At 52.6% G+C, this 22545-nt stretch overlaps 9 protein-coding genes across 10 annotated transcripts; 5 read left to right on the top strand and 4 right to left on the bottom strand.

Annotated features, from left to right (window-relative positions):
• Window positions 1-567: 567 nt before the first annotated feature.
• On the top strand, window positions 568-2191 carry HMPREF1120_02042 (uncharacterized protein; the record flags this gene model as incomplete). The annotated part of the gene is made up of 2 exons (XM_009156075.1): window positions 568-675; window positions 740-2191. 2 exons carry the CDS (start codon window positions 568-570, stop codon window positions 2189-2191), a joined length of 1560 nt encoding a protein of 519 aa, XP_009154323.1.
• Window positions 2192-3802: 1611 nt separating this feature from the next.
• HMPREF1120_02041 (uncharacterized protein) lies at window positions 3803-5373 on the bottom strand (the record flags this gene model as incomplete). Its single annotated transcript, XM_009156074.1, has 3 exons — window positions 3803-5062; window positions 5114-5214; window positions 5271-5373. The coding sequence occupies 3 exons, from the start codon at window positions 5371-5373 to the stop codon at window positions 3803-3805; spliced, it is 1464 nt and encodes a 487-aa protein (XP_009154322.1).
• Window positions 5374-5612: 239 nt separating this feature from the next.
• On the top strand, window positions 5613-7315 carry HMPREF1120_02040. 2 transcript variants are annotated; one of them, XM_009156073.1, is made up of 4 exons: window positions 5613-5758; window positions 5867-6118; window positions 6180-6664; window positions 6736-7315. In XM_009156073.1, the coding sequence occupies exons 3-4, from the start codon at window positions 6332-6334 to the stop codon at window positions 7072-7074; spliced, it is 672 nt and encodes a 223-aa protein (XP_009154321.1). In that variant the 5' UTR covers window positions 5613-5758; window positions 5867-6118; window positions 6180-6331; the 3' UTR covers window positions 7075-7315. The 2 variants fall into 2 exon arrangements, with proteins under 2 accessions (XP_009154321.1, XP_009154320.1); XM_009156072.1 differs by having other exon boundaries at window positions 5613-6118.
• A 58-nt stretch (window positions 7316-7373) lies between these two features.
• HMPREF1120_02039 (uncharacterized protein) lies at window positions 7374-9633 on the top strand. Its single transcript, XM_009156071.1, has 2 exons — window positions 7374-7642; window positions 7697-9633. Exons 1-2 carry the CDS (start codon window positions 7564-7566, stop codon window positions 8881-8883), a joined length of 1266 nt encoding a protein of 421 aa, XP_009154319.1. The 5' UTR covers window positions 7374-7563; the 3' UTR covers window positions 8884-9633.
• Window positions 9634-9745: 112 nt separating this feature from the next.
• On the bottom strand, window positions 9746-11393 carry HMPREF1120_02038 (benzoate 4-monooxygenase; the record flags this gene model as incomplete). Its single annotated transcript, XM_009156070.1, has 2 exons — window positions 9746-11030; window positions 11101-11393. The coding sequence occupies 2 exons, from the start codon at window positions 11391-11393 to the stop codon at window positions 9746-9748; spliced, it is 1578 nt and encodes a 525-aa protein (XP_009154318.1).
• A 1304-nt stretch (window positions 11394-12697) lies between these two features.
• Window positions 12698-13957, bottom strand: HMPREF1120_02037 (uncharacterized protein; the record flags this gene model as incomplete). Its single annotated transcript, XM_009156069.1, has 1 exon — window positions 12698-13957. The coding sequence occupies one exon, from the start codon at window positions 13955-13957 to the stop codon at window positions 12698-12700; it is 1260 nt and encodes a 419-aa protein (XP_009154317.1).
• Window positions 13958-14238: 281 nt separating this feature from the next.
• HMPREF1120_02036 (uncharacterized protein) lies at window positions 14239-16626 on the top strand. Its single transcript, XM_009156068.1, has 2 exons — window positions 14239-14412; window positions 14467-16626. Exon 2 carries the CDS (start codon window positions 14920-14922, stop codon window positions 15259-15261), a length of 342 nt encoding a protein of 113 aa, XP_009154316.1. The 5' UTR covers window positions 14239-14412; window positions 14467-14919; the 3' UTR covers window positions 15262-16626.
• Window positions 15335-17465, bottom strand: HMPREF1120_02035 (uncharacterized protein; the record flags this gene model as incomplete). The annotated part of the gene is made up of 4 exons (XM_009156067.1): window positions 15335-16501; window positions 16559-16860; window positions 16909-17341; window positions 17406-17465. The coding sequence occupies 4 exons, from the start codon at window positions 17463-17465 to the stop codon at window positions 15335-15337; spliced, it is 1962 nt and encodes a 653-aa protein (XP_009154315.1).
• A 497-nt stretch (window positions 17466-17962) lies between these two features.
• On the top strand, window positions 17963-22545 carry HMPREF1120_02034 (ATP-binding cassette, subfamily B (MDR/TAP), member 1). Its single transcript, XM_009156066.1, has one exon. It carries the CDS (start codon window positions 18542-18544, stop codon window positions 22331-22333), a length of 3792 nt encoding a protein of 1263 aa, XP_009154314.1. The 5' UTR covers window positions 17963-18541; the 3' UTR covers window positions 22334-22545.

Raw genomic sequence — 22545 nt, 5'->3', positions numbered from 1 at the left:
TGGCCCCGGGGCCGCAACAAGGCCTCGGGAATAAAGGGGCACCTGGAGGGGGTTCGAGGAAGAGAGGAGGCGGGGACTGGGATGTAAAAGCAGCTCCGGATTGCTTCCTATCTTAGAAGCGTGAGAAATGCGTCAAACTCGCAGCCTCGAGACGTCGCCGAATGTCTCCAACTCGACAACTGCGGACGGACAATTGAACAATCAAGAAGACATCCGCGCCCATTGTCCCCTACTCTGGTTCTGCATTGTATTCTACAAGTGACTTGGCTTTTATCTTAGATTCACCCCCAATCATCACCAGTCACGTACGCGAACAACACGGTTTCACTGTCACTTCCACCTAAAATCGGCCCCAGCCCCAACCTAAGCCGTGCTTTTCCAACTCACTTCATCCGCGATTTCTTGCGCGTTCACGGCCTTGATTATGTATCAATAGTTATCTTCAAATATCCCTCATCACACGGTCGCTCACGCCGAGCTCACTCTTCCATATATTTCCGTATCTTCGACACACCCTCAAACTTCTGGCATCTCGACTAGGTGTTGCAGACCCCAATGGCGCTCGCCATGGAACCGTCAGCGGCTTCGGCGCAGGACGCCGATCTGATGGATATCGACATCGACATGGACCTTGATGACCACGATATCCCAATCGATGAAGAATACCAACTCGAAGTACGGTCAAGAACTCCCCAGCCTCGATCTATCGCGGACATGCATCCTCACACTTACGTTACAGGAAGGTGAAGAACCCTCGTTTGTACCAACTGGCGCGACGGCGACCCAAGACTCTACGAACATCATCCCGGCAATCTACACGGAAGACCCCGCTCTCGAGCCGCAATGGAACAAAGTGCACATCCGCGGCGTGGACGAGATGCATACGAACGACATTCTGGCATTTGTACACGACCACTTTAGTGAAGTTGGTGAAGATGTACATGTTCAATGGATCGACGACACCTCTGCCAACATCTGCTTCAGAGACAACGCGACGGCGAAGAAAGCACATCTCGCATTCCTTGCGAATCCAATTACAGTCGATCAACTGACGAACGAGCCCTTCGAGCTGCGGACCGCCAAACCTCTCGCCAGCAGACCGGCCAGTATGCTTGTGGTTCGAGTAGCGCAACAGGGTGACAGGAAGAGGAAAGGAGCAAGAGATGCAAGCAGATACTACCTGCTGCATCCTGATCAAGATCCTACAGAAAGAATGCGCCGCGAGTTCGCCAATAGCAGGACTTCAAGACCTGAAAATGGGGACTACAGGCGCAGACGGTTCGACGATCGCGAGCTCCACCGGCGGCGAAGAGACCACGACCGCAACGACGAAGGGACAGACTTCTCAGCAAACATGTATGACGATGCGCCGGCGACCGCCACCGAGAAAGAACAGACTGCCAGAGGCCGAGATTTATTCTCCCGAGTGTCAAAAGGCAGACGACGAAGTGCGAGTCCAGGTCGACCGCGAACACGCAACAGTGATGAAATCGACATTTCCGGCTCCGAAGACGAGGGTCGTGTCCGCCGACGTGGCAGCGCTTATCGCGATCGAAGCGACCGAGGTCCTCGCACGAACTCTGGAAAGGAGCTCTTCAGCAGTACGCCTGACCGCAAGGGCAGCAGTGGCTTGCATTCAGACAGGATCGAGCTCTTCCCCTCAAAGGCAGCTACAGTAGATGCATCTATGAACATTGATCAGACCGACAACGCGGCGCCAAAGGCCACTACCGACCCATCCAATGCTCGGGCGAATGTGGCCGCCGCTAAGCGATTGAAAGCTGATCTGCTGAGCGCGGCTCAGACGAGTCCTCGCTCCCACCGACGCAGTCACGCGATGGATGCCAAGAACGAGGAAGATCTCGCAGAGCGGTTTGCGCGCAAGTCAATATCCATCGACAGCACGAAGTCGTTCAAAAATGGAATGGCAAATAATGGTATCGAACTGTTTCCCTCTTCCGGCCACAGTTCTGGTGCGGGTTTGAATATCAAGGGCGCGGCCAAGGACAAGGACGGTGCTGGCTTCAGTATTAAGGGTTCTGGAGGATTCAGCATCAAGGGTCGCGCTGGTGTCAAAGAGCTGTTTCCGAACCAGTATGATAAGGGAGGCAGGAACGAAGGTAAAGAACTCTTTGACGAGCCTGTGCGGGAGAAGAGAATTCGACGGAGGGCCGGCGACTTGTTCGACTGAAACAAAACAACGGTGGCTTTCGGCGCATCACGAGATGCCCACCCCAACGTTGCCCTCAACTTCACGATTTATTGCACGTTAGGGGGGTGGAGACATCATGCCTCACGTCATCTTCGTATCTCGAGCTTCAGCGGCTCACTTGCACATTTGCTTGGCCTCATCCAAGTTCAGCTTTTGCAACACGGCACGCAGGTGCTGGACCGATCTCCGAATCAGAGACCTACGCTTTCAGATCCGAAGCGAGAACGCGATCAGACGGTGGCGGCTGAGGCTGCGACTACTGTACGATCACATGGAACGCACGATTGGGGGCTAGGCGCGCCATAGCTGGCCAGCACAGACACTTATCCGGCTTAACAACCCAACACATCCCAGCCTCTCTCTGACCGGCTAGATCGGCCAGAATACCAAGAGAAACCCGAGCACAACCAAACCATGCCGCGTTCAATTGCAATTTTGACCAGCGCTGAGTTTGAGCTTACTCTTACATCCGAAGTTGGACACCCACTCGGCCAATCGAAGTTCTGGAGTGCAGTGGTCTGCCAAAGCTAGGTAGCCATACTTTTATCTTACGGGACCTGACCCACAAAGTCATGCTATGTATGTATGTACAGTCACAAAATGCGCCTCAAGTTAGAGCAGGAAGCCATTTTCTCCAATGCAAGAAAGGAAAATGAATTGAGGGCTTGACGAGTGATTCATCACGAAGTGTACATGCTGGTCTTAAACTATGTGTTGTCGTTCGTGCTAGTAGACATGCATACATGCCATCGTAGACTATCCTATCGTTGTAGGCTGTGGGCGGGATATCGGGCATGATATGCACAATGCCACTAGTGCATCGCCTGCCGGTATGGAAGCCGTCGTGATATAAATGATCTGAAGGGCCCGGCATCAGAAGTTTTGGCGGGATCAACTCTGCGGCTGACTCGCCAGTCACACACAGACTCAGTTTAAGATAGCCATGCGACGTATTGCTTCGGTCCCGCTACCCGAAGTCGAATTGTAACAACGATGAGGAATGGAAACCGGGGGGATTGAGGACCATCTTGGCTGCGACCAATACTTGTCTCAAGATGGCTCCGTTGACATGTCGCGCATCATCTCAACCTCGAGGAAACCCGCCAAGGGGGATAGTCCATCGAAGAATACTTTGTCATTTTGTCCAAATTCGACAGTAGCCCTTCATTCCACATAGATAGTGGCCGAGCGGACGGAGACCCTACGGACAGAGCCACATTGCAGAAGGCCGAAAGGTGATGAAGCTCGATGTGAACAGAAATAGACGGCTTCGGCGTTCGGGGATGAAAAGGGATCGACGGCCTTGCCTGATTCAGTCTTAACTGATGGATGACTCCGTTGTTCTTGCAAAGCTTTAACGTCGGTTGACATGACAGGACCATTGTCGTCATCGTTGGCCTGCTTCTGTCCATAACCCCGTGAGTGCAAGCTTCGATAGTATTGCTTGAATTCAGAGGTCTGCTTGGTGAGACGTTAAGAAGAGCGGCCGATAGCAGACCACGAGCTGCGAGCTGCCCTTGTAGTTTGGTGGTCATGGAGAACAATGCTTGTTTCAGAAAGAATTCGAAGCAGATCCTGGGTTATGATGTGTCACCTGGCGCCCAACAGGGCCAAAGCGCCTTGCAACTCCCGAATGGCAGTAGGGACATCTTCAAAATTCAAGGCCGAGATGGCCCATCGGGCGTGTTTCTGAGCCTTCATTATGGCTTCTTCATCAACAACAACATTCGCTGACTGTGTAGGCTGTTGAGGCTGGTGAACTGGAGGTGCTGATCCGTGAGCCTGTCGAAGCTGCGGAGGGTTTTGAGGAATCTGAGGCGGCGGGACTTGAGGCTGTAGGTTTGGTGGAATCTGTGGCGGTTGACCTGGGGCGGATGGTGGCAAGAACTGGCCATGCCGGTGCGGCGGAGGAGAAGGCGACCCAGCACCGAGAGAGTTGGGGCCTGACGTGGATGATGGGTCAGGGTGAACTGGAGGTGTTCCACTAAAATCTGTTGGAGCAGACGGTAAAAACGGAGCAGCATCCATGGCTACGGGTGCTGATGGAAGCTCCGGTGCGACAGCGGACGGGACTGTAGGAAAGTAATTGCCGCCAATTGACGGCTTCCTGGCTGAGGAGGCCTCCGGTAGCGAGATATCGGATGGGCCGGGTTGAGTCTTGTAGAATGATGCCGCATCCTCTGGCACTATTGGAGAGACATTATTTGTCGGCGTCCGAGGTGCAGATGGTTCTCGGGAGGGATGAAGAGATTCATCAATTATCGACTGAGGAGCGATATAGCTCTGTACTCGGTCCGCCTCGTCTGGAATCTCGACAACAGATGGTTGACGCTCCTGCTTTGGTACTGGTGGAGGATTCGACGTGTCTCGCGAGGGGTGAAGAGACTCATCAAGCGACGACCGTTGCGCAAGGCTCCTCTGCGTCTGGTCCGCTTCGTCGGGGACCTCGACCACGGATGGCTGCCTCGACTTCCTGCTGTCGCCTTCGAGAGCTTGTACTTCAGGGTCGTCGGGGTTCAAGGGAGGAAGAGCTTCTCCGGCCGGCTGCTCTGGCTTCGGGTTGGACAGATTGGGATCTTCTCCAGCTTGGATGGCCTTGACTATCCTTACAGCATGGTACTTTGCGTACTTTATCTTGCTGCTAATTTCTCCATCAAGAGGACCCCAAATCTGTAGAAGCTCCAAGAAAGTGGCCGCCGCTCGAAATGTGTCTGCTGTTTGCTTGGTAGCTTTGTTTGCTCTCACTGCATTGTCCGCTCTTTCTAGTGTTTCCAATGCAAATTGTTCCACGTAGGCTTTCCCAACAACATCATCAGAGACAGCGGCTTCCTCGGCGTTTTCGGCTTTGAACTGAAGTCATATGTCAGGCTTTGACCAGGTGTAGTCTCATCCAGGACTTACTCGTTCCAGTTTGTCCATCAACGTGGTGGTGTAGGTAAGGCTTTCTTGATCGGCATTGTGTAAACCTTTGGACAGGATCTGATTCACAATCCAATAGTTACCTGCCGACAGTTAATCCGCTGGATCTCCTTCGAGCGTTGAAGCGACCTAGACTTACACCAATAAGCTATTATAGGTTTCACTTTCTCCAGCTGCGCCGCTCGATGAGCAAATGCGGTGATGTCGGCCGTTTTAAGGGCGGCCGGGACTTGCGCAGCCATTGCGCGGGGATGTTTTCTGGTCCAGACCTGGTCAAAGAATGAAACAGCAGGGCTCTAGATACCTGGTAGGCTCTGAACTAGAGGGATAGAAGAGTATGGCAGTCGACATGGCCACATGCAATAAGTAGCGGATGGAGTTGGACATGCGCTGCCTGCGGGAAGCTCCGCCCCCGTCTCCGATGGAAATACGGCTGAGCATTTCCGTTACAACTGGTGCTACTACTGCACACTGTACGGTAGCCCGCTAAAAATTTAAATATTCCACATGCGGTGTCACTTTCTCATCTGGGTGGAAAAGAGGGCAATACGAATAAGCTTGCATTCAGCTCGGAGGAGACTATAATGATCAAGCAAAGGTAAACGTTGGAAGGGGCATTACAGCAGGGTATGTTGCTCAGTACGCCTACAGTATAAACAAGGCACCCTGCCGGCGTCTCCCACTACCTTCCATCTTTGTTATCAATGCTCAAACAGTATCTCCTGACTGAGGGAGTTTTCCTTCCAAACAATTGTACAGTCACTGTCTCTGCTACAACGCTGCAACCGCCTACGCAGCGAGCATTCACTGCCAGTTGAGTGCTTGGGTTTCTTCAATGAACTGAAAACTACCCTGGTGTCCAATGTCTATCCCTGAAGCGTGTGCCTCCCTTCCTGTTTACTTATTGCCCTGTGGAACGCACCATTGATCCCCAGAAGACTAGCCTGAGGCACAGTCCAGGACCAGAGTTTGACGAACGGTTACCCGGTATGCCATAGAGGACAGCATGTTGTGAGACGAGGTGTGCCTAACCTAATACCCTGTCCAGGTAATCTCTTTGCCGATTGTTTGCGGCTACCTGCCTGTGCCTGTGTCGTGGAGTGGCGCTATCAACGCAGCCAAGCAATCCTCCTCCTCTCCACGTCTCCTTTCCTTGGCCCCGAGTGAGCTACTTAGAGTTATCTTGTCTCATTGATCAAGATGACACGGGAGAATGAGCTCTATATCAATGAGGCCGCGGGACTCTACAAATGCCTGGCCTGCAATCGATTTTTCTCAAATGCGGATGGCGCCCTATCCCATTGCCGGAATGCTGCCGTCCATTCTGGAGAATGGTGTAACCGATGCCAGTGGTTGTTCGTTTCGCGCGAAGCTTGCGGTGCTCACAAGGCCAACTCTCGCCATCACAATGTTTGCAACCGCTGCGATCTCGATTACCACACGGCTTCTGACCTTGAGGAACACAAAATCGAAGATCATCACGAGTGCACCGTGTGCGGCGAAGAATTCATCAATGACAATAATCTTCAACAGGTACGTACTACCGCACGGCGCTGATCCGCGCCGTAGGTTCGGTGGATTCTAACCTTTACCCTTGTCCTTAGCACAAGCGTGCCCATCTTCCACGAGAAATCCAGTGTTTTGGCTGCTACGAGATGTTTTCGGAGTTCCCGGCCATGGTGCTACATTTGGAATCCGGATACTGCACAAGCGGGGTGGATCTGGATAAAATTGACAATGCCGTCTTCGATGATACACACTGCGCTGAGTACGTGAACCACTGGATGGATGAATACCGGTTCCGATGTCCGAACTGCGAGAAGGACTTTAGGTTCGTCAGTGGTCTGTTGCAGCATGTTGACAGCCGTGCCTGCAATCCACGGGTTGAGTACATAATGCAGGACTTCTGGCTCTGCATCAGGAACTGCGTCAAGTTTATGTAGGCAGCATAAGACCGCGAGTCAGTATGCAACTGATTCCTCCCACCGAAGGTTGTACTCCAGACACAGGACCGACGTCAGGCTGCATGAATCAATTGAGAACTCTGCTCAACGGTGACACCTCAATAGTATGGTGTGGCCGACGTGTAAATAAGTCCAGGAAGCAGACCGGCAAGGCTACATTCCCCTGTTCTGCCTCTTCTGCCATAAATACTCTACCGTATCACTCACCCAGATCTTTACGGTGGATTTGTTGGCAGCCAATGGAAGGTTCCGACGTCAGTTGCTGCGCTGATAAAGAAAAAAGTTATGTCCGAGATGCCAGACACGGTACACGCTCAGACTTTCTCGTCCGTCTTGTACTTTGCGTTACCGCTTTCTCAACAGACAGAATGCCTTGACCCCGAAGCCGTCGTCGCAAGTGCTTCTATGTGTATTCCTCCACGTTCCCTAATCTGAGGCGCAGGAATCGCTTCTTTCGCCGTTCTCATCATGTCCACAGCTGGTGCCATACGGGGGCCAGCATTTCTCACTCGTTCTCTGGCTTTCACCCATCCTCAGATCAACCACCGTGCGGGCAAATCCTCCCTTCCAGATACAGCCTTTGCTTACCATTCTGTCCCAGAACTTCACCAAAATATACGGCGAAGCCTCGATCCGTACCAAGTCCACATGCGAAAAATGCATTCTTCGCCTCGAACTGGCGCCACCGCCGCAGGAGGCAAAGCTGCGACGTCCGCGATCCCACATATTTCGTTGCATATCGCCGCGTCTTCGAGCGGCAAGGGGCAAAGATACAAGCCCGAACAGAACACATTCGATTTCGATCCCGGCAATACCGACGGGCTAGGTCTTCAACGCGGCCGCACGCGCGAAGAGGTGAGGTCCAACCGTCCGGACAGCGGTCAGGACGCGTACTTTGCGGTGCGCGTGGGAAAAGACTCGGACACCACGGCTTTTGCAATAGCAGACGGTGTAGGAGGGTGGGGCGAACATGGGATAGACCCTGCAGACTTCTCGCACGGGTTGTGCAGTTACATGGCGGAAACGGCGCTGTCATGGCCGAAAGGTGAACGACTGACACCGCAACGACTGCTGGAAATCGGATACGAGAAGACCATCAATGACCCGACGATCCGGGCCGGTGGTACCACCGCATGTGTCGCGGTGACACAAGGTGACGGACGCACGCGGATAGCGAATCTCGGCGACTCGGGGTTTTTACAACTTCGGTTGGGCAAGGTCCATCACTACTCGATCCCACAAACCCATGCTTTCAATACACCATACCAGTTGAGCCTCACCCCGCCGGAGATTCTTGCTCAAGCCATGATCTTTGGCGGTGTACCCTTGAACGACAAACCCGACCGTGCCGATTTGGCAGATCACATGCTACGGCATGGCGATGTGCTGGTCCTTGCGACCGATGGCGTCTGGGACAACCTGAATTCGCACGATGTGCTGTCAATCGTGTCCAGGACAATGCGCGCGACTGGCGCGTGGCTGAGGACGCCTGATCAAGGGTACACTATCTCGCCCGTCCTCGGTGAACTGGTGGACAAGACCACTGCTATGCAGAAACATAAGCTCCCTGCGACGTTGCAGAGTGTCCTAGCGGCCACCATCGTTGGTGAAGCCAAGGCCGCCAGCGAGAATTCGAAACGAGACGGCCCGTTCGCGAAGGAGATGCAGAAGAATTTTCCGTTCGATCCTTGGCACGGCGGCAAAGTCGATGACATTGCTGTACTGGTCGCCATTCCGGTGGACGAGACCAAGTCTCAGCAGGATGCAAAACTCAAGGCCAAGTTATGATTTTACAACATGAAGAAGCCGCTGGCCACGAGAAATGAACCTTCAGAAGACAATTCCACCGTCGGGACTCTTCTGCTGTTTGCTCCAGGCCCAAGTAAGCCTTTGTGAAGCTATACAAATAAACCCCGCCTACGAGTCCGGGGCACCGTTATGACGAACATATCGTTTTATCACTTCATAAACAACTCGATCGGATCACGCAGCAGAGACACAGCATGCTTGGTGGTATACATCGCGACCTGTTTTTATTGTTGCATTTACTGTTAAGCATAGCACAACCCAGCGCATGGCACAGGCGTTTTTGGATCTTATTGCAGTTATTTGGATCGCGGAACAAGGGGGTTGCACTGGTTTTAAAAAAGATAGAGCGGCAGATTGACACTGGGAAAAGAGGAAAATTGTTGTCTGATCAAAACATTGTTTACAAAATAGAAAGGTTAGATGTGGTGTTCGCGCACGAGGATTTTTGGACATCTGTCCATAGGCTCATGGGTACCCAGCTTACGTTACCCTTGTTATCGGGACAGCAGCGCCTCGCGGAAGGGCGGCTGCTTATAAGGATCAGCTAGATGGCTGGGAATATACTCCTGTTGATTTTCAAATCATTTCAAGTCATGATACCTTGTACACTATGTAAGACATAATCACATATATCAATAAGTTCCACGGACTCGGAATCAGTCACCGAGCCACGGAGTTGTTCAAATCCATGGTTTGTTCGAACCAAAAAGCAAGCCTGAACGAATCTTCGTACCCATCCAACCCCCCTCTTTTTTGGAAATCCATCGCACTACTTGCCCACACCGCGTGGCCCGCGTCTGAGTCTCAACAAACTCCATCACCATCGTCAACCTAATTCCCATCACGCAGTCCCATCTCTCAAGCGAATGCCAACATGGTACCCCAGCGGTTTCCTGAGAAACCCTTCCCTCGTCTCCATTTCACCCTGATGTTCATCTCTGAACTCAAAGTTGCGAAACACCGTGCCAACCATACACTTGAGCTCCATCTCCGCGACATTGCGACCGACGCAGGCTCGGGGGCCGACCGAGAATGGAATAAAGGCCTCCTTCTGGCGGGAGGTAAGACGCGATTCAGACCAACGCTCGGGAACGAACTCGTCGGCATCGGGACCCCAGATCTCTTTTGAATGATGGATTGTGTAGCTGGGCACACTGAGGACTGTTCCTGGAGGGAAGTGATAACCCAAAATATCGACGCCTGCACCGGTGGCGGGCGTCGGATTACCGCCATTGCCACCATTGCTTTTGGTATCGGCTCCAGGAACGACACGAGGCAAACCCAGGGAACTTGTGCTGTGGATGCGCATGGTCTCGTTGATAACGGCCTGGACGTACGGCAAGTCACGGACTTGTTCGTATTTCGGCACTCCGGGCGGAATGGCGGCGTCGAGTTCCTTTTGGAGTTTTTCGAGGACTCCAGGCGTGCGTACCACGTAATATAAAATCGCACAGGCCGTGTTGGAGGTAGTGTCACTTCCGGCAATGAGCTGTGTCAGTGCTTCGGCCGTCAATTCTTCGCGACCGAGTTTGTTGCCCTTTGCGTCCTTGCCTTCCATTAGACGTGCTAGCAGGTCGACGCGGTCCGTGTTGGGATTCTCTAGTCGTTGCTTGACGCGCGCAATGGCGATGCCCGCGAGGTTTTCGACTGCTTCTACTCCTTGACTGAAAAATGGGTCGGGGAGATGCTTCGCATATGGCTTCAATTGTGGCAGACACCCGAGGGTGCCTGACACTTCGCCACGGCGGTTCAACACTTCGATGGCTGGCGCCGTGGTCGGCGGCGCGTCGGGGGATTTGCGGATCTCGGCAAAGTCCCTTTCATGCTCGAGCATGCCGAAGGGCTGTCCGAATGCCAGGTCGCCGATGATGTCAAAGGCCAGGTAGTTGAACCAGTGCAATGCGTCGATGGACGCGTAGCCCGTCGACAGGTTCTTTCGCGTTTTCGCCAGGTTCGTCCATTTCTGCACGAACAGGTCCAGATTGGCGTGGATGTATTGCTCGAACTGGCCGATCGATTTGGCTGAAAACGTGTGCGACACGACCTTGCGTTTGCGAGTGTGCTCGGCTCGGTCGCGGGTGTTGAACAGTCCTCGCTGAATTGACACGAACGCGTCATAGTATTCACTTGAAGAGCACAGCGGTGAGCACAAGAGAACCACCCACAAAAAGAACATACACAAAAAGGTGGGGTTACCTTTTCAAGAACCCGTTGCCGTGCCCGTAGATCGTGTTGATGTACCGGTCATCCGCGATGGAGACATGGTTCGGCTGGATCCGCACCACCTTGCCGTACTTCTTGTGCGCCTCGTCCACGGCCTTATACCGCCGTCCTCGTCGACATTGATACAACAGCCAGAGATTGGAGAGAGCAGCTGGCAGTGGACCGGGGACTTTGAGCAGACTCCAGTTCCGGAGATATGGCAGGAGGTAGTAGAGAACAGGGAGAAGGAGCAAGGCCCACGGCGAGATGAAACTTGCAACAAACATGCTGTCGAGGAAATGTGCAGAGGGGAAAAGAGAGTTGACGCTGTTCTGTTCTCGGATACAAAAATCCCAGGTAGAAGGACTCAAGACAAATCGCACACGAGGACCATGACCCTCGAGCTTCTGTTGATGTTGGAAGAGAGTTAGACGTCTCTTTAATATTTCAAAATGAGGAGCGAGGCAAGCTGGCGGTGGCCCTGGAGTTGAAGGAATGACAAGGGTTTGTCTTGAGCGGTCGGTATTGGTGCCCACAAAATCAGGGCTGATGGCAGACGAGGCAGTGGGCGGAGGAGGTCGACGGATTCGAGGAGGGAGACCGGGAACAGATCTCGGGAGGTGAAAATGGACAATGGCAACGCGTTGATTGGCGCACGGCCCGCGGCAGCGACGACGACGACGCGAGTAAGATTCTGAGATTTGCCCCAGATCCACATCCGTGGCGCCTCAAATGCTGCTTTAATGCGGAGTCTCGTTCCTCTAGCTTCTCCCCCGCATTTCGGCTCCCAACGACGCGGGTTTCGCGTGCCGGCTTCACGCCGCTCTTGGCCCTCCAATGAGACTACAGTACGTTGAGACCACAGTTGTTCGCCCGAGGTTCAGCGCCCGTGCCCGATGGCAGAGACCCCCCTGTTCACACTGTAGCATTTGAAAGACTGTGTTGGCTGCCTGCGGCCCGGTAAAGAATTCAAAATTTGCAGTGTACAATACGCTCTTGGAGCAACTTCATGTCATTGACTATCCTCGTCGTCTGTTTTTCTCGTTCCACATTGATAGAGTGTGCCTAAGGGAGTCGGCGAGGCCCTTTGAGCAGGTGCCTCCTCCACCGAGTTATCTCCCTAGCTCCACTGCAGGGTGTCTTTTTCCCACGACCGGATATCCGCTCGGAGCAGTGACACGGCCCTCATCCGTAAGGGGTGCTTTGCATTTCTCATTTCACCATAGAATATCGTCTTTCATGTCGTCATGGTGCCCAGTTCTGTCCGTCAGAACTTGGTGCTGGCGGCATGAGACAGCCGTGAGACAGCCCGAGATTCCTCGACATGTTACATGCTTATCAGAGGTGCTATCACAATTCTCGCGGCGCGCAGACATTGTCCCTGATGCTCGCCACTTTAGTCGGTACACCAGGATTCGCGTGACCTGGAAATCATAGAGACACCGTTTGGCCCACGCCTATTATGGACTGAGGCCCGGTGATAATGCTGGCAGTGTGTCAAAATCGCCAATCATGCAGTGTCTTCAATGAACTATTTGTCGCTCCGCAAACTCCTGTGTGCAACAGTCAGCCTTGGCTATATTCATTCAAATCAAGGGCAACTTACTGTAAAGCTCTCGCTGAGACTGGCAGCACACCGTTCCACATCTTCCATCAACCCCTGCACGGCGTGATCCCATGCCCGGAGGTCACGAACAGGGCCACTCAACTCGACGTCTGGAATAGTCTCAAACATGATCACTCCATCAATCTGGTCGATCTCGCCGCGCAGCCGACCCTGTTCCACCATTCTCGCGGCATAATCCTCGGCCTTTTCAGCGGCCGTTTCGTCCTCACTATCGGTGAGACCGAGGATCCGAGCCAAAGCATCAGTCTTGATGTTCCCATAGAGACGGCTGGTGGCTAGCAGGTTGTGTTCGATAACCGCCTTGCTGAGCACGGTACTGCCATCTGCTGTTTTGGCAAGTTGGTGGGGAGCCAATGTAGAAGCAAACGCTTCCACTTCCGCGGGAGACAACAGCCGGTCCAGAAACATATTCTCGAGAATTCCATATTCTTCCGTCTCGGGAGACCTCTCATCTTTGTACAACTTGGCCAGCATGCGGCTTCGCTGGGGCCCGGCCGGAGCGAGAATGGCTGTCTTGATGGCGGCAGATAGAGCCCGCCGACGCTCTTCCTCGTCAATCATGGAGTTGAAAGACACATTAAGATATTCCGCCGATGCCGTCAGAAAATCCCTCCTAGAATCCAGTATCCGTGCTTGGGATAATTGATAATGTAACCGTAGGTCAGGAGCCTCCTTCAAGACTTGCGCCGCGGCGGCCGAATTTTTGATCTTGTTCAACGCCGTCTCCGCTGATACAGTATCGTCGTCTTCCAGGTAATATCGCACGATCCGGATCCACGTCTCGACTTTAGACCGGTCTGACACCTGGCGTTGTGTGGTATCTAGATGAATGCCTTGTAGCGCCTTTGCGGCTGCACTGTACTCCTCCTCCGCTTCGTAGCCGTCTGCCAGTATCTCTCGGACCGCTGCATCCTGCTCTTCATATGAAGCCAACTGAGACTGTAAGGCCTCGGCGATATACGAGCCGACCTTGACCTTGACTTCCGACGGCGCAGAACGTAGCGATTTGATGACACTAGCCAGAAGTGGCCGGATGGCAATGATTCCTAGGGAAGACGAAAGAATGGCATCGACGTAGGCGATCAAATCCGCAGCATATTCTTCGGGAGATTCGGGTGGATGGTTGGTGAGTTGCGAAAGTAGGTCATTGTAGGTTCGCGTCTTGACACTAGACGCACTGTCTGCGACCGACTCCAGAGCTGCTACGAGTTCTGGAGAGGCCATTTCGGCCGAACAGCAGCGGAACTAATGAATCAATTGAGATAATTCAGGGCGACAATGTTTCGTTTTTTACTATCACAGACGGACGAACGAAAAGGAAGGAGTATTTGAACAACTTGGATATGATGAAGTTCAGTTCACTATTTCCCGCGGAGTGACCTGCGGCAGACAGACACAAACTGTCATTTGCTCCGCCGGTGAATATACGGGGAAGTGCTATCCGCCAATAGCAGCCTCCGCCTGGCGCAAGCCCCTTTCTGCCTCCTCCAGTGCCCGCCGCAACCGGGAAAAGGCCAATGGACTCTTTAAAAGACTGCATCCTTCTTTCCTGCATGAGCAGACGACGAACTTTGTATTTTCCCACTGATGCCAGTGAATATTGTCGGTTTTTGTTATTAATCACATCTACAAAGAGAAGGTAGCATTGGTACCAAACTCTATACGGCCAGCTGAAGAAGGTTATTCAGCAGTTTGATGGTCTAGGTTGAGAAGAACCGAGCTGACACTTCCAGAATGGCTCCCTACGCATGCTCGGGCCGTGCTAGTACGACCCTCCTATTACTATTGTCCCCTCCTCACCACCACCACCACCACCACCACCACCACCGCAGCCGCAGTCGCCGATGAAGCTATGGTGCGTGTATGATGCAACCAAGGTGCGCTGTGGTGCCAGCTACTCTCTCACCTCTGCCGAAGAATGTCGAGAAGCGCCCTTTCCCAAATTAAGGGCAATGTGTTGGGCAGCGCCGGAGAATATTCCCTCACCATGACGGCGTCGTCCTCCAAGCTGAGTGCTGGTTTAGGATATTGGGCGAGTTTTCGGACGCTGTCTGAGCCATGTCTGCCAGGCAAAAGTGTGGAGTCTGGTGCAGCTCCGAAGCTATCTTTCGGCCCAGGAACGGAGACACCTTCATGAATGGAGAATAATATGTAAGCCGATATGGCTTCCCTGCATATTAACAAATATGGCTGCACTCAGCGGTAAGTCGTTGACAAGATCCTTCGGGAAGCAAAGCGATGCTGTCAGCAACAGAGCGGTGCGCTGCAACATAGCAACATGCGCCAAATGGATTTTGTGCTGTCCTGAGCTGCTCAATGCAGGATTTCTCGAGCTGGAGATTGCACATGCCCTGCCCGCAGCTGGGGTAGCACCACCTTGCTCGTTGCACCTGGCACAGGTGTACGTCCAGCAAGTTCTCAGTCTTGCACGTGGAATCGAACGCTTTGTGTCCACTCGAACCACCTGCGGTGGTATAGCAAGAAGCTGGCAGATATTCTGTACTTATTTTCTGCATCTTCATAGATAAAGATGCATCCCAAGTCCAGGCGCTGTACACTCAGGCAATGATCCGGCCAGCACTGCAGCGGCCAGCTGAACTGTCACGCATTGCCCATCTGCATGTCACCTGGCTGGTCAGCACCTGCTAAGGAGCTCTCAAGGAAAGTTGACATCTCCCTCGCATTTTCAGCACCAAGACCAAAATCCCAATCATCGAACATGTCGTTCCAGTCCTGCTGAGAGAAGGGAATGTCCTGGAGACCCGTGGCCCCGAAGGATGTTTCAGGTTGAAGAGCGTAGGTCGGCGTTGGGCCTACGTTATGTCCAGGCTGGGCTGACTCTCCTGTTTGATATGAGGTGTGATTTGTCGGGTCAGCATGCCCCTGTCCTTTACCTAGGTAGACGGTGGCAACATGACTAAAGACCGTACAAGCGCGATAAAGCTTGCTCACGCCATCACTCGCCTGAGCGGCGCCCTGCAAGGTGCAGACGACTTGTTCCAATAATCGCAGATCGTCAACATCGTGGTCCGCAATCACATTTCCAAACACCACTAGGAATGGAATGAACGGGACCCATACAAGGGTCCAGTATATGAAAAGTCGCCATTTCTCGCCCGCCCGGTGCTTCATGATTTCCCAAGTTCTGTTGTGCTTGATCAGCGCCATGCGAGCGCTTTGAAGGGCCTCGTCGCAGAACTTGAGAGGATGTGGTGTTCTACTGGGAGTCAGAGGAGCAGGTGGAATAACCCGGTAAATGAGAGTAAGGGTTGCGTCCAAGACAATATCAACCGAGAGCATCAATTCGCTTAGGGCTTCGGGGAAGGGAGTCTTCTCCGAGTTGACGAGAACCGTGTCTCTGAGGGCAAGCAGACGCCCAGCAAGATCACGCGCCTGTTGAACTCTCATTTCAATCGGTTGCTTTTGTGCGCGAGGGCAGTACAGCTTCTCATAGATTTGTCCTTGAAGTTCAGCAAAGTCGATCCAATTAACATACAGAGCACCCCATGTGCCGGTGACCTCCTCAGGAAACTTGGGTCTATCAACCGTGATGTCGCAGTCTTGCAGACTGGGTGAGCGGCCCAGGTTGAGGGCCATGCCCCGATCCAGGGCGTAGACAATCCAGAAAAGAAGCCTCTTCTTTGCCGCTTCGGGAGCTACTGAATATGGTGGGAGGCGGTGATAACCGGCATCTTGAACCATTCGAGCAGCATTGGTAATCAGGGTCCAAGCGAACGCGTTGCGGGATTGCTCCATGGCTAGCATGGCCTGATTGAAAAATAAATAAGCATCGAGATATAGCTGAGACGGACGCAATATTCTTACCGCAAGGAAGAGAGCCTCAGCGTTTTCATAACTCACATCCATAAAGAGTCGAACATTTCGCATGGCTACTTCGGCATTCTTCTTACACATCGCTGTAATCTGGTCTATCCCCTGAGGCGTGAAGCGTAAGTCGCGAGCTGCTTCTGGAGTGAGATCGCGGAACAAGTAGTAAAGCGACGTGTGAACTGTAAGGAAGGTTGCAATCGTATACTCTTCGGTTGGGAAGTACACTTTCTGACATAGCTCAATGATATATGGGCCGTCAAGGATTGGCACATCGCAAAATAACCTCTGGGGGTGTGCTAGTCATAATTAGCCAAGCGGCATCGGCAGAGAATGGGAAGCTGTACTTTTGGTGTATCTTAGCATGGTCAGAACTGGTGCCTGGGGAGGAAGAGCCAGTCTTGATAGCTCAGGATAATGGACGAAAACTTCCAGCAGCTGGTCTACAGGCACCGTCCCGTCAGTAGCGGCGGGCTTTTCATTCAGGGTATTCCTCAACGTTGCCACTGCGTCGGAAACATCTCGCACAAAGGCCGCATGTGACGAGCTGTCCAAGCTGTGCTCAAGGGCTTGAGTAAAATGCTTGGAAGTGGCATCGAACGATGAGTCGCCGGTGAAGGCTAGTTCGCTTCCCACACGTTGGCTATCCTGAGGCGTTGAAAGTCCCTCAGGAATGGCCGGCTGTGCAGGGCATGGGGAATTTTGTTTCTGATGGTTGGCCAGCGTCTGGAGAATGCCTTCAAGATTGGCCAGCCGACCATTGACATGTTCGATTTCTCGCTCGCTGATAACAGGTAGACTTAGAATTTTGTGCCTGCAGGCAGATGGCCATGAAGTAACTTACTATCGCCCGGAGACCAAGATTCGCTGCCTCTTCTCGGGCGTTCTCTTTGTGGTCCGGCATGAGATCCCAGAAGCCCGACAGCTGGAACAGGGATTCTTTCGATCGCACCGGATCTGCCGACGAACTTTAGTATGAGTTAGGCTTGACCAAGTCTCCTCTCGGGCGTACCTTGCGAGCTCGACAACTGTCACACTAATTTATTTACATAACATGTCAGCAAGCGGTCGAACAAAGCAGACGCGTGGAGCACACAGGAAAGGAGAGGAAGGGTGTTCGTACAGCAGGGACTCTGAGTGCATTACTTTGGTCCTGATCAGACAGATTATGCTCGGACATGAATCCGGAGCCGGATATACGGCGGAAGGGACAGATCTGATTCGTATAGCGATTGGCAAAGGGGAGGAAGCTGGGATTCAGGTAGGACAAGTGACAATGATTGCAAACTGACCGCCGTCGGGCGCCGCGGGACCCGGGGAGGTGCCAAGACCAATGTCTGGGTGCAGGCAGACAACAAGACAAACAAAATTTGAATACTACTACATACCCAGGTAGTAGTACCGTGCCTGGTAGGTACCGGGTAGGTAGGTACTCACCCTACCAATCAATCAAGAGCATCACCAAAATTTGCACCTGATGAAACAACCAACACCATCAACAGCATCGCTCGCATCTCTCGCGTCTGCCCGCGTGGCATCGCACGCCCCGGCTTCCGGGCCGAGGCTTGGGCCCACCTCATCGCATTCTTTTTTTGTCCGTTTGTATCACTATATCGTCTTACTAGCAGAGCGTCTCTACAGCCGCTCCTATCGATCTTATCCTTCGGACTGTGTTCGCATCCATGTTACTGTACGGTAGATCCCAGGCTTGGCCACGTCTTCATGCAATTCTCCATATCCCGGCCGCATTCGGCCGCTTGCTCCGAGACAGAGGTGCCCTTTTCGGATGCGTTCATCGTGAATATAAACGATGATGCTTCCTGCTCCTGATAGGCGTTGGGCAAGAACGTATCATCAGAGTTCGTGCATATTCTCCTTGACCTGAAAAAGCCTGCTTTCTTCTCTGTACAGCTACCAAGAATCAAGAAACTGTGTTCGGCGCAGGTGAAGATCCCAGTATATCTGTTTACCACCCTTCGCATGGACGCCAATCTGGAAAAGACCAAGTCTGGTCAGGATAATTCCGGTTCCGGCTCGCATAGAGGAGCAAAAGAGGTGGAAGGTGCCTTGAAATACTATGTCCGAATATTCCGATACGCCGACAGATACGACTGGCTTCTAAATGTTGTGGCCACCATCTGTGCCATCACATCGGGGGCGTCCCTCCCTCTGATGAGTTTGATCTTTGGAGATTTCACCAACAAATTCAATAATTATGCGGCTGGCCGGACCACGCCAGCACAGTTCAGGAGTGATGTCGACCATTATGTGCTATGGTTTGTATATTTGTTCGTGGGCAAGTTTGTGGTTACATACGTTGCTACTGCGGCAATCACCATATCGGCAACCCGAACAACACGCAATCTTCGACAAGCATTTCTCGAATGTACCCTTCGGCAAGAGATCTGGCACTTTGACAAGCAGGGCAATGGCGCAACGGCGACCCAAGTCACCACCAATGGGAGCCGGATTCAAATGGGGATCGCTGAGAAGTTGGTGCTCAGCATCCAGTCCCTGGCCATGTTCTTCGCTGCTTTCATCGTGGCACTGGCCACACAATGGAAATTGGCGTTGATCACAATGTCTATCATCCCTGCCATTTTTATAATCACCAGTGTATGTCTGATCATCGATGCGGTCCAGGAAGCAAGGATTACCCGGATATACTCTCGAGCTGCAGCCCTAGCCGAAGAAGTTCTATCGTCGATCAGGACTGTGCATGCCTTTTACGCGCAAAACAAAATGGTGGAAAAGTACGAGGTCTTTCTCCAGCAGGCGCACAAAGAAGGTAACAAGAAGTCTCCCAACTGGGGTGTCCTCTTTTCCACCGAGTACTTCTGCGTATATTCTGCAATCGCGCTTTCCTTTTGGCAAGGCTTCAGGATGTATCAACGTGATGAAGTGAGTGATGTGGGCAAAGTGTTCACGGTGGTCCTTTCAGTCCTTATTGCGGCCACATCAATATCCACCTTGGTGCCACAACTCCAGTCGCTCACCAATGCGGCGTCAGCTGCTTCAGAGCTGTTCAACATTATCGACAAGCCATCTCTTCTGGATCCCCTAGCCACGTCAGGAAGGCAACCTTCAAGCTGCGAGGGTCATATTGAACTCAAAAATATCGATTTTGCATATCCCTCGCGCCCCTCGGCTCGAATCTTGCATGAATTCAGCCTAAACATACCGGCTGGAAAGACGACAGCATTAGTGGGAGCATCAGGCTCGGGCAAGAGTACGCTTGTGGGTCTCCTGGAACGATGGTACCTCCCAGCCGCCGGCGAAATTTACTTAGATGGCGTTGAACTAGCCGAATTCAACGTCAGATGGCTGAGAAACCGTATCCGTCTGGTGCAGCAGGAGCCTACCTTGTTCCGAGGGACGGTCTTCCAGAACATCGCCAACGGTTTTGGAGACGCGCAAAGGCAGTTGGCAATGGAAAACCAAAAGGAGCTTGTGGTTGAAGCATGCCGAGCTAGCAACGCGCACGATTTCATCATGGAGCTTCCCGAAGGCTATGAGACGGAGCTGGGCGAACGGGCCGGTACTTTGAGTGGCGGACAGCGTCAACGTATCGCCATTGCACGCAGTATCGTGTCAGACCCAAAAATCCTTCTCCTCGATGAAGCTACCAGTGCCCTAGACCCAAAAGCTGAGAAAGTGGTACAAGATGCGCTGGACCGGGTATCTGCTAAGCGCACCACATTGGTCATTGCGCACAAATTAGCAACAATCAAGAATGCTGACAGCATTGCTGTCATATCAAACGGCAAGGTTGTCGAACAGGGCACCCATGAAGAACTTATGGAGCTCAATGGTCACTATGCTAGTCTTGTGCATGCGCAAGATCTCGGTTCCAGCGACAGAGAAGGTGCCTTGGAGGCGTTCAGTGAGAAGGACTTGGAAGAGCCTACAACGCAACCGCTTGCCCTCCAACGAACCGCAACGACCACTGCAACGTCCATAGCCGGAAACCCGGAGGGGCAGCAGCAACAGCCTGTTGGAACCGTTGGCTACTCTCTCTTACGGTGCATCTTAGTCATGTTCAAAGAACAGAAATCATTGTACTGGTGCTTCGTTCTTTCCACGGTTGCTTGCTTGATTGGAGGAGCAACCTTTCCGGCGCAGGCGCTTCTTTTTTCGAGACTCTTGGGTGTCTTTCTAAAGAGCGGGCACGAAGCCCGCGATCGTGCCGACTTCTACTCTCTGATGTTCTTCGTCGTGGCCCTGGGAAATTGGGTGGCATACTTCACAATTGGATGGGTTTGCAACATCATTGGACAGACAATCACACATCGATACCGGTCGGAGATGTTTCAACAAATCTTGAACCAAGACATTGAGTTTTTTGACATCCCGGAAAATACTTCAGGGGCATTGACATCGAAACTCTCGGCTCTCCCTACACAGTTGCAAGAATTAATCTCTGCTAATGTTCTACTGATCTTCATTGTCCTGGTCAATATCGTATCGAGCAGTGCGTTAGCTATTGCGTATGGATGGAAACTCGGGCTTGTCGTCGTGTTCGGGGCCCTTCCACCGTTGGTGGTATCCGGGTACGTCCGTATTCGCATGGAACTTAAACTCGAGGAGAAGAATTCGGCAAGCTTTTCGGAAAGTGCTGGTCTTGCAAGCGAGGCTGTCATTGCGATACGGACTGTTGCATCCCTTACTCTCGAAGCCAAGATACTCCAAGACTACTCCCAAATGCTAAACCACGTCGTTCTCAGGTCAATCAAGGCCCTGACCTGGACTATGTTCTGGTACTCCCTGTCCCAGTCTCTGGAGTTTCTCGCAATGGCTTTGGGCTTCTGGTATGGCAGTCGATTACTGGCGTCGGGTGAATACAGTACAAGCCAATTCTACATCATTTTCTTGGGTGTCCTCTTCGCTGGACAGGCAGCTGGGCAGTTTTTCAGCTTCACGTCGAGTCTCACGAAAGCTACTGGTGCTGCGAACTACATTCTGTGGTTACGGACACTGAAGGCAACCATTCGGGAAACAGATGACAACAAAGACATTGGCCCCGAGGGGGACGGCCCCATCGATCTCGAGGACGTTGAGTTCCGCTACCAGCAGCGGCAGACGTCTCGAGTCATCCGCGGGGTCTCCATGGCTATCCAACCGGGCCAGTTCGTGGCGTTTGTCGGTGCATCGGGCTGTGGTAAGTCGACGCTCATCTCCCTCCTCGAGCGATTCTACGATCCTACCTCCGGACGGATTTGCTTGGCGCACAAAGATATTTCAACCATGTCACCCCGACTATACCGCGGCCATATTTCGCTCGTGCAGCAGGAACCGACGTTGTACCAAGGCTCTGTGCGAGAAAATATATCCCTTGGTCTTGACTATGTTCCTTCGGATGACAAGATCAAGGAAGCCTGTCGCAAAGCCAACGTCCTCGATTTTATCACGTCGCTACCGCAGGGCTTAGACACCCCTTGCGGCTCGCGCGGCATGCAGTTCTCGGGAGGTCAGAGGCAACGCATAGCCATTGCCAGGGCCCTCATCCGTGACCCGCGGATTCTATTGCTCGATGAAGCTACCTCAGCGCTAGACACACAGTCGGAACGGCTCGTTCAGGCCGCTTTGGAAGACGCGTCCGCCACGCGCACCACGGTGGCCGTCGCACACCGCTTGTCCACAATACGCGATGCCGATGTTATCTATGTCTTTGCTAACGGGAAAATCGCCGAGATGGGAACACATGCCGAGTTGCAGCGGCTCAGAGGGAGATATTACGAAATGTGTATGGCGCAGTCGCTGGACCGAGCATAGCTGACTGACGGGCCAGCCGCTTTGCAGCGCTAATGGGTTCATCGATTGTGAGCGGTGCCTATATGCGATGTTTAGATGTAGAGGGATACCGTAGATTAGTCTCTCCTCCTTTTACATTACAGAACGGTGGACAATTTTTAGTGACTGATAAAAAAATTGAAGCAGAAAGGGTCTAGTACAGATGACTTCTTCAGTTATTCAAGGCGTCCGAC

Source organism: Exophiala dermatitidis, assembly GCF_000230625.1.
Source record: "Exophiala dermatitidis NIH/UT8656 unplaced genomic scaffold supercont1.2, whole genome shotgun sequence".
Lineage (NCBI taxonomy): Eukaryota > Fungi > Ascomycota > Eurotiomycetes > Chaetothyriales > Herpotrichiellaceae > Exophiala > Exophiala dermatitidis.
The sequence above is the reverse complement of the archived record's forward strand: the minus strand, read 5'-3'. Positions and strand labels throughout refer to the sequence as shown.

Bases quoted from the DNA above. Each gene is read 5' to 3' on its own strand.
- HMPREF1120_02040 (XM_009156073.1), top strand. From the start codon at position 6,332: ATGACACGGGAGAATGAGCTCTATATCAATGAGGCCGCGGGACTCTAC. The intron at 6,665-6,735 runs GTACGTACTACC...CCTTGTCCTTAG, and splicing joins ATGACAATAATCTTCAACAG to CACAAGCGTGCCCATCTTCC.
- HMPREF1120_02039 (XM_009156071.1), top strand. From the start codon at position 7,564: ATGTCCACAGCTGGTGCCATACGGGGGCCAGCATTTCTCACTCGTTCT. The intron at 7,643-7,696 runs GTGCGGGCAAAT...ATTCTGTCCCAG, and splicing joins CCATCCTCAGATCAACCACC to AACTTCACCAAAATATACGG.
- HMPREF1120_02034 (XM_009156066.1), top strand. From the start codon at position 18,542: ATGGACGCCAATCTGGAAAAGACCAAGTCTGGTCAGGATAATTCCGGT.
- HMPREF1120_02036 (XM_009156068.1), top strand. From the start codon at position 14,920: ATGGCTGCACTCAGCGGTAAGTCGTTGACAAGATCCTTCGGGAAGCAA.